Consider the following 15399-nt stretch of genomic DNA (forward strand, 5'->3'; position numbering starts at 1 on the left):
AGGCTGGAGCTCTTTTCCCTGGAGAAGACAAGGTTGAAAGGAGACTAAAAGATCTTTGAGATTGTGAAGCAGTTCTGTAGAGTAGACACTTCAAAGATATTTCCAGTTGTGAGGGAGACCACAGCTTGGGGTCATTAATTATAACATAGCCAAAAATACAGGCAATCTAGGAGAGAACTGGCGAAGGAATTCTGTTTTTCTTAGCTGGTGTGGACTATAATCTATTCCAGACCACCAATGTGGTTAACTGTTAACTTCCATCTCAATTTGGGAACAATTATTGATGGACAATAAATGTTGGTGCTGTCAGTAATGTCCACATTCTGAGAATGAACAAATTAAAAAATGTTGAGAAAGTGGAATTTTCTCCCATATGGTGAATAACACTGACACCATTTAAGGGAAAGCTGGATAAACACAAGGGGAAATGGGGAATAGGAGATATTGATTGGGTGGCAACAGAGTTGTGTGGAACTTTACATAGACAGGCTATTAGCTGGTATTAATTTAATGTATCAGTCAGAAACTAATTCCTTGTTACCCAAAGACATTAGGACACTGTAGTGCATTATTGAACCCAACTATAACACTTATTTTCCTTACTTTTCAAATTGTCGTTAGAGTTGAGGAAAATGTTTCCATTCCATTAAGATCAGATATTTGTATTTGCGTTTCCTTTCCCACATAGCTCTGGTTTGATCCCAAAGAGACAGCAGGCAAGTGGATCATCATCACCTGTAGCCCTGTGCTGCTTCAGGCATCACTGCGAGCTCCATTCCTCTACTGAGCAGTTGCAGATTCCAGCAAATGGTGGCTATGCATTGCTCATCCAGTTCCTCTTCCTGCAGCCCACTGCAACAGTAGAAACATCAATACTATTTGCATTAACTGCATGAAATCACATTCATTCTGACTCTTGACAATAAAAAAGAAATCTCAAGGGGCCATCAACACGTGGTTGAATTTGACAGGGTCGAGAATGTTATCATCTGGAAAGAGGGGGGAGGCAGTCATGTTGTCAGTGCAATTTCTCCAATGGCATGAATGCGGCAGGGTCTGCATGTCGTAGAATATACCACAGAGAATGAAGTTGATCAATGCGAAGAGCAAAAATTGAGGTTGCCATTTCCTCTTAAGGTTTGACCTGAAGGCTCAGAGAATTAAACAAAAATATCCTGCAGCAATCCGAGAACATTTTTGGGGCATTTAACAATAAATTATTTCAATTTGTTGGGAAAATATTGGAGATGGGGGTTGGAGACTAGTGACAGTGTTGGACATAAGTGGCCACACACTGATTGGAGCTGGGAAATACAGAGGGATAAGGAATGGTTTGGACAACTGAATTCCCTTAGAATTACAGATACATTTAGTGGCCACTTTATTTGGTAAGGGTTTCCAGGGATACAGATCAAACACAGGAAAGTGAGACAGTTGCAGGTAGGTACCCTGGTTAGCCAGAAGGCCAGTTTTTATCCTCCACACTCAGTGGCCACTTTACTAGGTACACTGTACAGTTGCTCGTTAATGAAAATATATGATCAGCCAATCATGGGCAGCAAGTCAGTGCTTAAAAGCATACAGCCATGGTCAAGAGGTTCAGCTGTTGCTCAGACTGAATAGCAGAATGGGGATGAAATGTGACCTAAGTGGCTTTGACTGTAGAATGATTGTTAGTGCTAGATGGGGTGGTTTGAATAACTTGGAAACTGCTGATCTCCTAGGATTTTTGCACACAACTGTCTCTAAGAGTTTACAGAGTGGTGTGAAAAACAAAAAAAACACCCAGTGAGTGGCAATTCTGTTAATGATCTTGTTAATGAGAGAGGTCAGAGGAAAATGGCCAGACTGGTTCAAGCTGGTAGCAGAAGACCACAAACATACACCCAGTGGGCACTTTATTAGGTGCAGGAGGTTCCTAATAATGTGGCCCCTGAATTTATATGGAGAGTAGTTTATTCCCACAGGAAAGTTTCAATACCCAAGGAGTTACCTGTATATCATTGAAGACAAATGAACATAGCATCTCCATTCTACAGGGAATGCTATGCAGATGTATCTGTTTTATTGCCCTCTCATTTTTGATTGGAAACGGGACACCTGGAGAGTTGTGCATTTAAAGGTTTGGAAATGGTGATGGTATGTGATGAATAGGAAGAATAAACGCTCCCCTATTAGCTACCAGTGGATTTAATGAGCTTTCCTGTGCACTTAAAAACACGACTCGAACTTCACTGTTTAACTCTCAAACCAAGCCTGTGCTCATGTTTGCGAGCAGATTTTGGATTGTAATCCTGTGCAAACCGGGCTCCCCTGGCGAATGCTAGTTTGTAATCGATGCTGACAGCAGGGTATAAATCAAACGAAGGCTTCAATTGTTGCCAGAGATCTCTGCAAATGCTGCCTTCAATAAAGTTTCCTTCGTATCCTAAATCTTGGCACTTGGGTGCTCATTACTCAGCTCACCGCCGCTCCCTCTCCCCTCTCAATTCCCTCCCTCCCTCGTGAGTCCATCAAATTGGTCAACAGATAGCAATTACTGGTCATAAATCTCAATTGCTGTGAGGTTGATGCATCACCTTTCAAATGTTGACTCATTAAGAAGATTGAACTCTTGGTCGAGGCTATTTTCAGAAGAAAGGAAAAGGGATCAAGAGACTCGTGTATTTTACACCACTACCAGCATCACATCCCGCCCCAATACTTCTGGGCTTATTTGATTTGCTCTTGCAATACAAGGAAGGTAAAAGAGCTCTGTTTATGAAGAGAGTACGTCAGGCATTCAGTTCGGGCTGCAAACTGAACGCGGGATGAAGGCAGCAGAGCCAAGTCCACTGACAAAACTCCTCCCCACAGTCGGTTGGGACGGGCTCCTTATGAATTATTAAGTAGATTGGGCAGCTCATCATCTTGACTCCAGTACTCTCCGAGGCAGCGTCAACAGACAGCACAGTACTTCTTCAGTGGAGCTGACTGGATCCTATTGTGCAACAAGAGCGGCTTTGAAATAATATCCAAATGTCTTTAAGTTCTTCCAGTATGAAATGATTTTTGCATTTAACTCATTGCGATACATTCTTGTTAATCTTACAGAATTTTCACGCGTCAAAGCCGCAGGGGGAAAATAAAACATTTTTTTTTGTGATTTTGTTAGTTTGAAACAAAAAAGAAATCGACAGCTCCTTAACTGTGGCTTCATTCAGAATGCCGGTCCAGATATTTTGTACTATTTCCTTTGCGGCCGATGAGGACGAGGAGAAGAAAAGAGAGCAGAGTTTCGAGCAGTTTTCCGAGGAAGAAGAGGATGATGATGAGGAGGAGGGGGAGCAGCCACCGAGCGCCGTCAGCTTCGCGGGCAGCACCACCCTGCACGGGATGAACCACATCTTCGTGGAGGGAGGCTGCGGGGTGCGCCAGGTGCTCTGGGGCTGCGCCTTCCTCTCCTCCCTGGCTATTTTCCTCTACCAAGTGATGGACCGAGTCATGTATTATCTGGAGTACCATCACATCACGGTTCTCGACGAGATCGACAGTCACTTCATGTACTTCCCGGCCGTGACCCTATGCAACTTTAACCGATTCAGGCGCTCCAAGATCACTTATGCCGACCTCGAGCGCATCGGCCCGCTCATAGGCTACACTAAAGACATGGATGTCGGCTTCCAACTCGCCCAGTCCGGCGACAACGACAACTCTCTGCTCAGCATGTACGAACTGTTCAACAGGACCAGCCATCGGCTGGAGGATATGCTAAAAGAATGCAAATACCGCGCGCAAGCATGCGGCCCGGAAAACTTTACTGTGGTAAGGTCGAGTTTTACCTGAGGGAGATATTTCCCGACGTGGCCGGGACTTCTAGAGCTGTCACTTTTAGTCTGTTGACATGTGCACATGTCCAGTGAGATACAGATGCAATGAAAGTTCAGTTTATTGTTATGTGCACAAGTATATGTACAATAAAAATCTTGCAGCATCATTACAGGCACATAGCATCAACACAACATTCACACGAAAACATGAATTATAGAAGAAAACAATTAAAAGAAAGGCAAGGTTCTTTCAGTACAAAGTATTCGAAGTTTCATTGTGTTGCATATTAAGATAGTGATTAAAGTTGTGTGGGTCTATTCAAGAAACAAATGTTGGTAGGAAAGTAGCTGTTCTTGAACCTGGTGGTGTGGGACTTCAGGCTTATGTAGTTCCTGCCTGATGGTAGTGCTGAGAAAATGGCATAGCAGGGCTGATGGGTGTGCTTTATGATAGATATTGCTTTCTTGAAGCAACACCTCATGAAGATGGTGGGGAGGGATGTGCCAGTGATGTATTGGGCTCAGTCTACTACACAGCAGCTTCTTGCACACACTTAAATTGCCATATCAGACCAAGATGCAACCAGCTTAGCTATTTTCAACAGCATCCCTGCTACATAGACAACACACAGAACATACATACTTTGTGCATAAATTATATGAGTTGGTGGAGGGGGGATGCTGCACAAGCAACACATTAGGCAATCACCTTTTGCACCACCATGAATTTCAGTTGTCTTTGCTTTTGCACCATAGACTTGTTCACTGTATGGTACTTCTGCCCTCTGTTGTCTACTTTTGTGAGTGTGATGCTGCTACAAGCAAACTTGTCCATTTTACCTCTACCTCACTGTACTTGTGCACATGACAATAAACTTGACGTTAGTGCAAAAACCAACATGGTCTGAGACAAGTCTGTGGAAGTACAAGTGGTTGCTCGGAGTGTTCCATTGCTGAGGTATGGCAGGTCAGTTCAAGAACCTGATGGTTGTGGGAAAGTAGCTGTTCCCAAACCTGTTGGTGTGGGACTTCAGGTTCCTGAACCTCTTGTCTGATGGCAGCTGTGAGAGGATGCCATTGGCCTGGGTGGTGGGGATTCTTGATCGATGCAGTGCCTGCTGTAAATATTGTCAATGGTGGGAAGAGATGGACTTGTCTGATTCCACTGCACTCTGCAGCCTCTTGCACTCCTGTCTGACTTGTCGCCTCTTCTTGAGGCGTGAGCATAACTTACAGAGCTTCCCAAACTTTTGGTAATTAGTTTATTGTTGCCACCTGTACATATAGTGTGATGCTTTTGTTTATGTACCATCCAGACAGATCACACCATACGCAAGTACATCGAGATGGTAAAAGCGAAAACAAAATGCAGAATATAGTGTTCCAGTCACAGAGTGTGCTGCAGGTAGACAAATAAAGTGCAAGGGCAACAATGCAGTAGATGGGGAGATCAAAAATTCATTGTGTGAGAAGAATTATCCATTGTTCAGTGGGCCGTTGTCTTTTAGCCTGGTGATGCATGTTTTCAAGCTTTTGTATCTTCTGCCTGGGGAGGTGGAGATAAAGAACAGGCGTGAGTGGTCTTTGATTACAATGGCTGTTTTCCCAAGGCAGCTGGAAGTGTAGATAGCAGTGGAAGGGTGGTTGGCTTGTGCGATGGATTCGACTGTGTTCACAACTCTCTGCAATCTCTTGTGGTCTTGGGCGAAGCAATTGCCCTACCAAGTTGTGATCTATCTGGATAGAATGCTTTCTATGATGCATCTGTAAAAATTGGTGAGAGTCAACGGGGACATGATAAACTTTTGTTGTAAAATGTGACTGGTTTTTACCCTTCCCCACTTCATTTATATAATGAACTTTTTAAAAAAAAAATAGTGATCCTCTTAAATTTATTACCTCCCATTTCCCCCCTCTAACTTGACAAACTGAGATTCCCTTCTATTGGGATGTAATTTCTACTTATTTTCAAAAACAAGTCTTGAGTCGGGTGGATGGTAGGTGCCTCTGTACTACAGCTCAGTGGGTTCTTAATAACTAGGTTTTCCTCTGATCCCCACAACAGCTGATTTGTGAACTGCAAGATTCCACATTGCAATACTGGGAGTATTTGAGTCAAGTACAATAACATTTAAAAGACACTTGGATAGATACGTAGATAGGAAAAGCTTAGTTGCATATGGGCCAAACACAGACAAACAGGACTAGACAAGCATCTTGGTGCACATGGACGAGTTGGGCTGAAGGACCTGTTTCTGTGCTGTATTGCATTATGGCTCTGAAGCAGAGGGTCCCAACCTTTCTTATGCCAGGACTGATACCATTAAGGGCGGGATCCATGGACCCCAGGCTGGGAACCCCTGCTCTAAAGTGGCCTGTTTTAATATTTTGACTGAGGGTGGAAAATAATTGGCCTGAGGGCAGTTTAGGGACACCTCTAACACTTGAAAACAGCAAATACCAGAAATATTCAGCGGGTCTGGTGGAGAGAGAAACTGTTAACATTTCTGGTCTGTGAGCCTCTGTCCGAACTGGGAGAGCGAACGGCTCACAGACCTAAAATGTTGACTGTTCCTTTTTTTCATAGATGCTGCCTAACCTGCTGAGGGCTTCTAGCATATGCTATTTTTGTTTCAGATTTCCAGCATCTGCATCTTTTAAAGTTCTTTCAAATAGTGCCATGTTATATGACTTGAGAGAGCTGAGGGAGCCTTGGATTAAGAGCTCCAGCATAAATGTCATCTTCAGCAGCGTGGCACTGGTGTGTCAGCATTGATTATGTGAGGCAGAGCTTTTGATCATTGGGTCCCTCTAGAGTGCCTGCCTGCTTTGTCCCAATTAAACTCTTTCAATTTCTTTAGCTCAGCTGATCACCAGGGCCAGGTGACTACTGCTCATTTGAACTTCTGCTTATTTGTGACTTATCCTAGGTGACTGATCTGATGGTATGGGAAGCAATAGATGTGCAAACATATTTCTTTTAGTCAGTAGCTTGTTCTGAGTGAAAAGGTCATGAGATCAATACTTTGAAGATTTGAGCTCATAGTCCAGGTTGTTTCTCTAGTGCAGTGGCTGCCTTTTCAGACCAGGCAAACTACAAACTCTTCAGAGTTAATGGTAAAAGATCCCATGGTTTAATTTTTGAACTCAAGCAGGGGAGTTTCCCTGTATCTCTGGTTATGACTTGCTCTCAACCAATATTGTAGTTGTTATTACCTTACAGTTGTGAGAGCTTGCCCTGTGCAAACGGACCATATTTCCTAATTAACGGTGAATAAACTTGAAAATTATTTTGGGATATTCTGAAAAGGACATGAACGATGCTATGGAAATTTTTTGTTTGCATGCCATTAGTCCCCATTCTTTAACTTTTAACTGTTACAATGATCTCTCTATTTGCTTTGCTCCTCTGAGAATTTGTTATGCCGATAGCCAATCATCTTTATTTTTGTGACTACCTGGATGTATGGTCAGTTTCAATAGCAGCATTCAACCCGAAGTCCCTACAGAGGACTGTGAGAATGGTTGAGAGGATCATAGGGCTCTCCCTACTATCCATCTATCAGGAGCGCTGCGTATTATCAAGGATCCCACCCATCCATCAAGCATCTTTGATTTTCTACCATCAAGCAGGAGACTCCGATGCATTTAAAAACAGGAACAGTCAGGATGGGAAACAGCTTCTTCCCTCAGGCCATTAGGCTTCTGAACTCCCTGACACATCCCATTCAAAGTGTCACCAGTTAATCTGTTCTGTACCTTATAGTATTTAATTCATGCACATTTATGTGTAGTTTATCTGTACATTTCATCCTTACATACACTAACTTGTGCTTTACACCCTGGTTCAGAGAAACATTGTCTCATTTCACTGTATACATGTATATAGTTAAATGACAATAGACTTGACTGGCTGAGATACTACAGCCGAGCTGAGAAATTTGAGGCATTACTCATTACTACCTTAGAATGTCATGCCTTCTGCTTGGAAATATCATGGGTGCAAAAGTTCCTATTAATGGGGTATCGAGAATTTGGTGGGGTGAGAATTTGTCATGAGTTATTCCTGCTTTTTATCTTTGTGGTTGGCCACAAGGAAGGGGATTTAATCTTGTGACTGGACATTTGCTCTGGGGGCACCTGAACTGTTTCTGTGGAGCCCAGGGATATGCAGGGTGTGTAAACTACCAATATATAAGCACAGCCCAACTTCTTATGATTGTCTAAGAATAGAATAAGGATTTAAGTGATGGGAATCACCAACATTGGAGCCATGCAGGGAGCTGATCTCTTCGGGCTTGTGTTGTTCTCTGACATCCGTGAGGTGGCTGGAACCTGTGAGCTGGGTTCTATTAGTTGCAACGTGCTAATTCTAACTGGAAGAACAACTCAATCATCACTTTTTTTTATAAAAAGTACTCATGCGAATTATAAGTTGTGATGCTTTTACTGTGCTGACCACTTCTTGTCATATTGGTAACCACTAAGGAATTTGCTGACAGCATATCACCTGTTAAGCTCCAGTCTCACATAACAAACATTTTGCCACCTCCTATAATGGCACCTTTGAAATCCTGCAGCTGCTTTAACTGTTAATAGGATGTCCATATATCTGGGGAATCTGGAATTTATTGTCCATTCCTGTTTATCCTTGGGGTGGTGCTGAGTTGCTTCCTTGAAGTACTTAATTTATTTTAAGGAATAACTGGCAGTGCCATTAGGTAGAGAGTTCCAGAATTTAGACCTTAAGATGATCAAAAAGTAACAACACAATTCCAGGCCAGGGTTTTACTGCTCCTGCCCTTCTAGTTGGTACAGGTCACAGGCTGGCAGCTGTTGTCAGAGTAACCTTGGTGTTTTTTTTTAACATGGTACTACCTCCAGCCACAATAGCCACCATTTCTTCTCCCCCCCCCCCCCCCCGCACACCCATGATGCTGATAGTGGGGGAGTCTAGGACCAGAGGGTACAACCTCAGGATACATGGACATCCCTTTAGAAGAGAGGTAAGGAGGAATCTCTTCAGCCAGAGCATGATGAATCTGTGGAGGTCATTGCTACTGATGGCTGTGGAAGCCAAGATGCTGGGTATATTTAAAGTGGAGGTTCTTGATTAGTAACAGCATTAAAGGTTACGAGCAGCTGAATGGGTTTGAGGGAAAATAAGTCAGTTTTGATCAAATGGCAGAGCAGTCTCTGGGCCAAATGGCTTAATTAGGCTCCTATGTCATTTGGTCTTAAGGAAACTTAGTGTACACTGCAGCCATTCTGCCTGAGTGCTGGAGGGAATGACAGTTCACGATGATGGATAGGGCTCTAGTCAAGTTGTCTAGCTTTATGAATGCTGTTGCAGCTTCTCCCATGCCATTGAAGAGTACTCTATCACATTCCTTTGTATTTATGTGGCTGGTTCAGTCAAGTTTCTGGCAAATGGTGACCGCCAGGATGTTTACGATGGGACTCTTACTGATGGCCATGCCATAGAAAGGAAGCTGGTTGGATTTGTTGGAGCTGGTAATTGCCTGGCACTTGAGAAATATGAATGTTACTTTTTCCTCAATCTATATGAATAGATGCTTTTACAATACAAAGTATAAGTACATGATTGGGCATTCAGTTCAAATCAAACCACTTTACTACAAAATCACTGTCTAATAAAAACAATATTTGGTACAAATAGCTTCAGCAGAGGAGAGGACACTCAGGATGGTTACACTTCGGAATTAGAAGCAGGGAAGGCATACAGTCCCTTGAGGCACAGGATGAGCCTTTCAATATCACTGTCCTGCCTGATCCCCATCATTTTCGCTCCCTTTTATTGTCCACAAAATATTTCAGTGATCGTGCATCTATACCCTAAGGGATGGAGAATCCCAAAGATTCAGAACCCTGAGAGAAGAAATTTCTCAGCTCAATTTTAAATATCTGACACCCCCACCTCCCCCCACCCCGCCCCCCCCCCATATCTTGGGACAGCACCCTTGTCTGGATTATCCAGCCAGAGGAAAGAGCTTCTTGGCATCCATCCAAAAAGCTGGAGGAACTCAGCAGTTCAGGCAATGTCTGTGGTGGGAAATGGACAGTTGATGTTTTGGGTTAAGATCATTCATCCTTCCAGGTGAAGTGCCTCAACTCAAAATGTCAGCAATTCCTTCAAACCCTTCCCCGCCCCTCACCATAGATGCTGCCTGACATTGTGCTTACATGGGCCAAATGGCCTTTCTGTGTTGTGCCATACTTTGACTGTGATCTCTTCTTCAGAGGATGCTCACCTTCTTCCAAGGATGAAGCATAAATCTTTGATATGACTTCCTCCTTTAAGTTTCCTGTTTCTCATGTACGTTTCTCCATCCTGCCTTGTTGTTTTTCACCCCTCCCCACCCATCAGCTGCCAGTGTTACTTTGTTTAATGAAGTTTTCCCTTGTTGCTTGAACAGCTGTGAGCTCCGCTACACTTGGTTGCTATAAAAAGCAGTGGGCCTGTCTCAACTGAAAACATGCTGCCAGCCTGCAGAATATATTGCTGACAAGTAATATTGGCTTGTTGTCACCCATGAGTGCTTGTGGCAGATCTGGTTAGTGACGATCTGGTTAAGTACGGATTCGATTCTAAAGGAAATAAACTTGTTTGCCACTTTATTAAGTACATTAGCAAGTTAATGCAGATACCTAATTGGCCAATCATGTGGCAGCAACTTAATGCAAAAGCATGCCAACATAGTCAGGAGGTTCAGTTGTCATTTAGATCAAACCTCCGAATGGGGAAGAACCATAGAACACTACAGCACAGTACAGGCCCTTCAGCCCTCCATGTTGTGCTGACCCATATAATCCTTTTTTTTTAAAAAAAAAGTACTAAACCCACACTACCCCATAACCCTCCATTTTTCTTTCATCCATGTGCCTGTCCAAGAGGCTCTTAAATACCCCTAATGTTTTAGCCTCCACCACCATCCCTGGCAAGTCATTCCAGGCACTCACAACCCTCTGTGTATAAGAAAAAAACATACCCCTAATGTCTCCCCTAAACTTCCCTCCGTTAATTTTGTACATATGCCCTCTGGTGTTTGCTATTGGTGCCCTAGGAAACAGGTACCGACTATTCACCCAATCTATGCCTCTCATAATCTTGTAGACCTCTATCAAGTCCCCTCATTCTTCTACGCTCCAAAGAGAAATGTCCCAGCTCTGCTAACCTTGCTTCATATGACTTGTTCTCCAAACCAGGCAACTTCCTGGTAAATCTCCTCTGCACCCTCTCCATAGCTTCCACATCCTTCCTGTAGTGAGGTGACCAGAACTAAACACAATACTCTAAGTGCGGTCTCAACAGAGATTTGTAGAGTTGAAGAGATTTGATTTGATTAGATTAAATTAGATTTGAAGAAATGTGATCTAAATGACTTTGACTGTAGAATGATTGTTGTTGCCGTACAGGGTGGTTTGAGTATCTCAAACTGCTGTTTTCCTGGGACTTTTCACACACAAGTCTCTAGAGTTTACAGAGTTGGTACAAAAAACATCCAGTGAGCATTTCTGTGGGTGAAAGCTCCTCATTAATGAGAAGGGTCAGAGCAGTCTAACCAAACTGTTTCAAGCTGATAGGAAGACTACGGTAACTCAGATAACCATGTTACAACAGTGGAGTGCAGAAGAGCATCTCTGAATGCACAACACATTGAACCTTGAAGTGGATGGGCTACAGCAGCAGGAGACCATGAACATGCACTCAGTAGCCACTTTAGGAGCTACCCAATGAAGTGGCCACTGAATGTATTTCCTGGCTATGTCACGAGAAGTTGTTATTCCTTGGTGTTTTTGCATGTTCTTCTGGACAAAAAGGATGAAAGAATTGGCATGTCATGGTCTCCTAATTCCCCCATCAAATAATTACTTTGAGGCTGGATGCTTTTTCTTCTGGATGACCACAAAGGCTTTGTGCCATTTTCCATTGCCTGGTATTTGACTGGCACCAGCAGAAATGCTGCAATAGGGCACCTTGGAGGCAATTTCAGATGAGGCAACATCTAATGTAAATTACTTATCGTGTAGTGGGTGGTAGGAGAATGGGCACGTGAAAGAGAATGGTGTAGGGGACATTGTGTCCTTTTGTTTATTGTAGCTCAGTTATTGTGGCAGCATGTGGTCGTGCACAGCCTCTGGCATGTTCTTGGAGCAATTGAGGAACAAGTGGCTCTCATTCTCCTCCTATAGATAATGGGTACTCTATCGTAGTGTGGACAAGTGGCAATGCAAGTAAACTCCACCACCTCGGACCAGGCTGCAGTGCAGGAAGAATTCATTGGAGGTTTAAGGTAAGAAACTCCAAATAAACTCTACTCTGCAGAGCCCAGCAGCAGCAACTTTTCCCTTTCCACTCTGTTGAAATAGGATGAGAACCAGCAGGCTGTAGGTTCTTCTGCTTGTAAATGCACTTTCAATGCCAAGAGAAATCCTCCCACTCTACCCATCCTGACCTTGAGTCCTTTGGCTCAGCATGGACTCTTGTGATAAACGGGCCCATTTCTCTTTTTAGCAGGTTACGTGTCTGTACTTGTTCTTCTTGCAGGAGAATATAGGACCTTGCAGGTAAGTGGTCTGGCTCTGTGCACTAATGATAATGAAGGGGGCAGCCATCCATTTAACTGGCAGAGCAATGGCCAGGCTAGAGGCCAAGCACATCTGAGCCTTGGATATCTTCCTTTCATTTATATTTTACACTCATCATGGTGTGTTAGAGCTGAAACTTTCCCATACAATATTCAGAATAGCTTTTCTGACCTGTTGCAGGAAAGTACCAGATGTATTCAGCCTGACACCTTCAGTAACAAGAACCTCCATTTCATAACAGCAACATAGAACCAAATTTGATATCAAGCCCAAAGCAGTAGGATTTCAGGAGTTTGTTAAAAGAAGGTATAATAGGTAGAGCTTGGGTCCCAAGCAGTGGAAAGCACCATTACAATGGTTAATTAAAAATTGGGAATAAAGTTGGCGTGCAGAAGACCTAATTTGGGAGGGGGTGTGAAAAGAAGGGAGGTCACAGAGACATTTGAAAATGGGAATATGCTTTTGAAAATCTTAGTTTAAGAGGGGTTCAGTGTAGTTCAGTAAGGTGGGTGGTTGGCAAATAGGACATGGTTGGCAGGGTTTTGAATTACTTCAAGTTTGTGGAGAGTGAGTTTGGTCAGCCTGCAGTAGGTTGCATTAGTTGACTAGGGAGTAGGAAGGGCATGTGTTTGAGCGTGGCCTAGTGGATAAAGCATCAGGTCTGGTGATCTGAAGGTCACTGGTTTGAGCCTCAGCTGAGGCAGCGCGTTGTGTCTTTGAGCATGGCACTTAAGAACACATTGCTCTGCAATGACACCGGTGCCAAGCTGCTTGGGTCCTAGTGCCCTTCCCTTGTGCTCTTCCCAGTGGCATGAAGAGGGGAAGGCTTGCAGCATGGGCAACTGCCCATACAACCCTGCCCTGGAAACCTTCCAAGGTACAAATCCATGGTCTCACGAGTCTAACGGATGCCTTTTGCCTATTGAGGAAGGGCATAGTCGAAGTCTACTCTTTGAGGGGACTGCCTGGTCTGACGCTCTCATTGCAATGTATGTCAGATGAGTGCAGCCTCCGAGTAGTCACAGAGGCATTGAGTGGGAATGGGAGGAGGCCACAATGCAAAGCATTCTGGAAACTTGGACAGTGAATACTATTGTGAAGTACTGATAAGATTGCTTATATTCCCTGTAACTCATTAACTTAATCAGAGGGAAAGGCAGTTTTGAACTTGGTGGTTGGCCAGGCTGTTAGCTGAAGCTATTGGTGTGGGCTTTGCATTTTCAAGGAACCATGGGTTCCTTAGCCATTTTTCTTTGGAGAGCTATGTCCGATTGAATTTGATGCTTGATCTAAGTTTGCATCCTTCCCACTGGTCTCCTCAGATACACTTCCATTATCGTTTTTATAAATGACATTCCTAGAAGAGTCACCACAATAGAGAGGTTCAAACATTGCTTCTGTAAAATTTTACAAATGCTGTGAATTGTACATGCAGCTAAATGACACAATGAAAATCTTAGGTTGAAAGAAATTTGGGAGTCCTTAGAATACTGCTTGAAATGGTTGCCATCTGGCTTACATCATCCACAATTTGTAGGCTCACCAGAATCTGCTGATAACTACATGAGCAGAGGCAAAAATTATCTTGGTGATCTTCACCAAGACATTTGTTAAATCTCACGCCACCTATAAATTTCAACAAAATGAGAGTAGCTTGGTTTAGCATATCTGTTCTCCACATTGGTTCTGTCCAGCTACCTCCCTGTCCTTAGACGTAAACGGAATAATAACTGAGATGAAAATCATTCCCAGAATTTCCTGATTAAAATATCAACTAAATTTTAACACTTTACAACTAACTAGATAACAATCCAGTAAAGGTGGAAGCCAGCATTATTGATGTCACTTTAGTAAGAAACAAAACTTACTGCAATACAGAAGGGGGCTATTCAGCCCATTTGGTCTATGCTGTCCACCAGCAGAGTCCACTTATCTGTCCACTTTCCTGTACTTCTGCATCTTATTTTCTCAACTCCCTATTAATATTTTTTTGCCATTTGCACATACTTAGGGGTATGACTAGTAGCCGGTTAATCTGAATCTTGTCTGATAGAGAAACAGGAGTGTGATTTGGCTCCTGTCACTTGTTAGACCCTGACCTTGTGCATTATGTCAGCAGGAGTCTGAATAAACATTTCATCTCTATTGGGAGACATTCCTGGAAGTGTTGTCAACAGCCCTGCTCCACGTTTCTTGCTCAATGTCTGTCTGGTGCTGCATTTTCCTGTACCCAATTGGAAAGCTACTTCATTGGTTGATATGGTTGTCTGTCAAATAATCTTTAATCGTGGTTCTGATATTTTGTTGGTGCTAATGGTTAAGTGTATAAAATCATGAGGAACATCGATTGGATGCATTCCCAGAGTTGGTATCAGTAACAAGCGAGCATACAGCAGGTTTAAGGTGAGAGGGGAAAGAAAGAATGAACAGGAACTTGCACATCTTTTTTTTAATATACAATACACGTGTCAAATGAGCTGGCAGAGGAAGTGGTTGAGATGGGTAAAATAGCATCTCTTAAAGGACACTGAGTGGAGATGCGTCTCTACCAAAGTAGGTATAAGGTGCTCCTTCCCTCTGCTAGTCTGCAAGTTGTCCTTGAGCAAGGTGTAGCACCTGCTTAGACCCCCCCCCCCCCACTCACCCATCATGGTCATGCAAAGCCATGGGAGCAGGTGGTGGATGGTGTATGAGCAGCTGGTGCATAGCACGGTTCCTAATTATGCGACCTCTGATGCCAGGCAGGCGATCTCTGAAGAGTATTGATAATGGCTGGGGTCACTCATCTTGTAAAGACACTGGCCAGAAGAAGGCAATGGCAAACCACTTCTGTAGAAAAATTTGCCAAGAACAGTCATGGTCATTGAAAGACCATGATCATCCATGTCACATGACATGACACATAGCAGAGAAGATAGAAAAGGTTAGAGAGATATGGGCCAAATGTTGGCAAATGGGACTAGCTTGAATGGGCATCTTA

At 43.3% G+C, this 15399-nt stretch overlaps 1 protein-coding gene across 2 annotated transcripts in view; it reads left to right on the forward strand.

The window, feature by feature from the left end:
- Window positions 1–15399, forward strand: part of asic1b (acid-sensing (proton-gated) ion channel 1b) — an 878352-nt gene that overhangs the window by 592646 nt on the left and 270307 nt on the right. Inside the window, exon 1 of one of the 2 annotated variants that reach the window (XM_059956012.1) lies at window positions 3205–3804. The exons of the other annotated variant lie outside the window; for it this stretch is intronic. Within the exon in view, the coding sequence (XP_059811995.1) occupies window positions 3205–3804 (600 nt within the window). Of the gene's footprint in view, window positions 1–3204; window positions 3805–15399 lie in introns of those variants that run through there. 2 annotated transcript variants of the gene reach the window in all.

This window comes from Hypanus sabinus, chromosome X1 (genome assembly GCF_030144855.1).
Source record: "Hypanus sabinus isolate sHypSab1 chromosome X1, sHypSab1.hap1, whole genome shotgun sequence".
Taxonomy (NCBI): domain Eukaryota; kingdom Metazoa; phylum Chordata; class Chondrichthyes; order Myliobatiformes; family Dasyatidae; genus Hypanus; species Hypanus sabinus.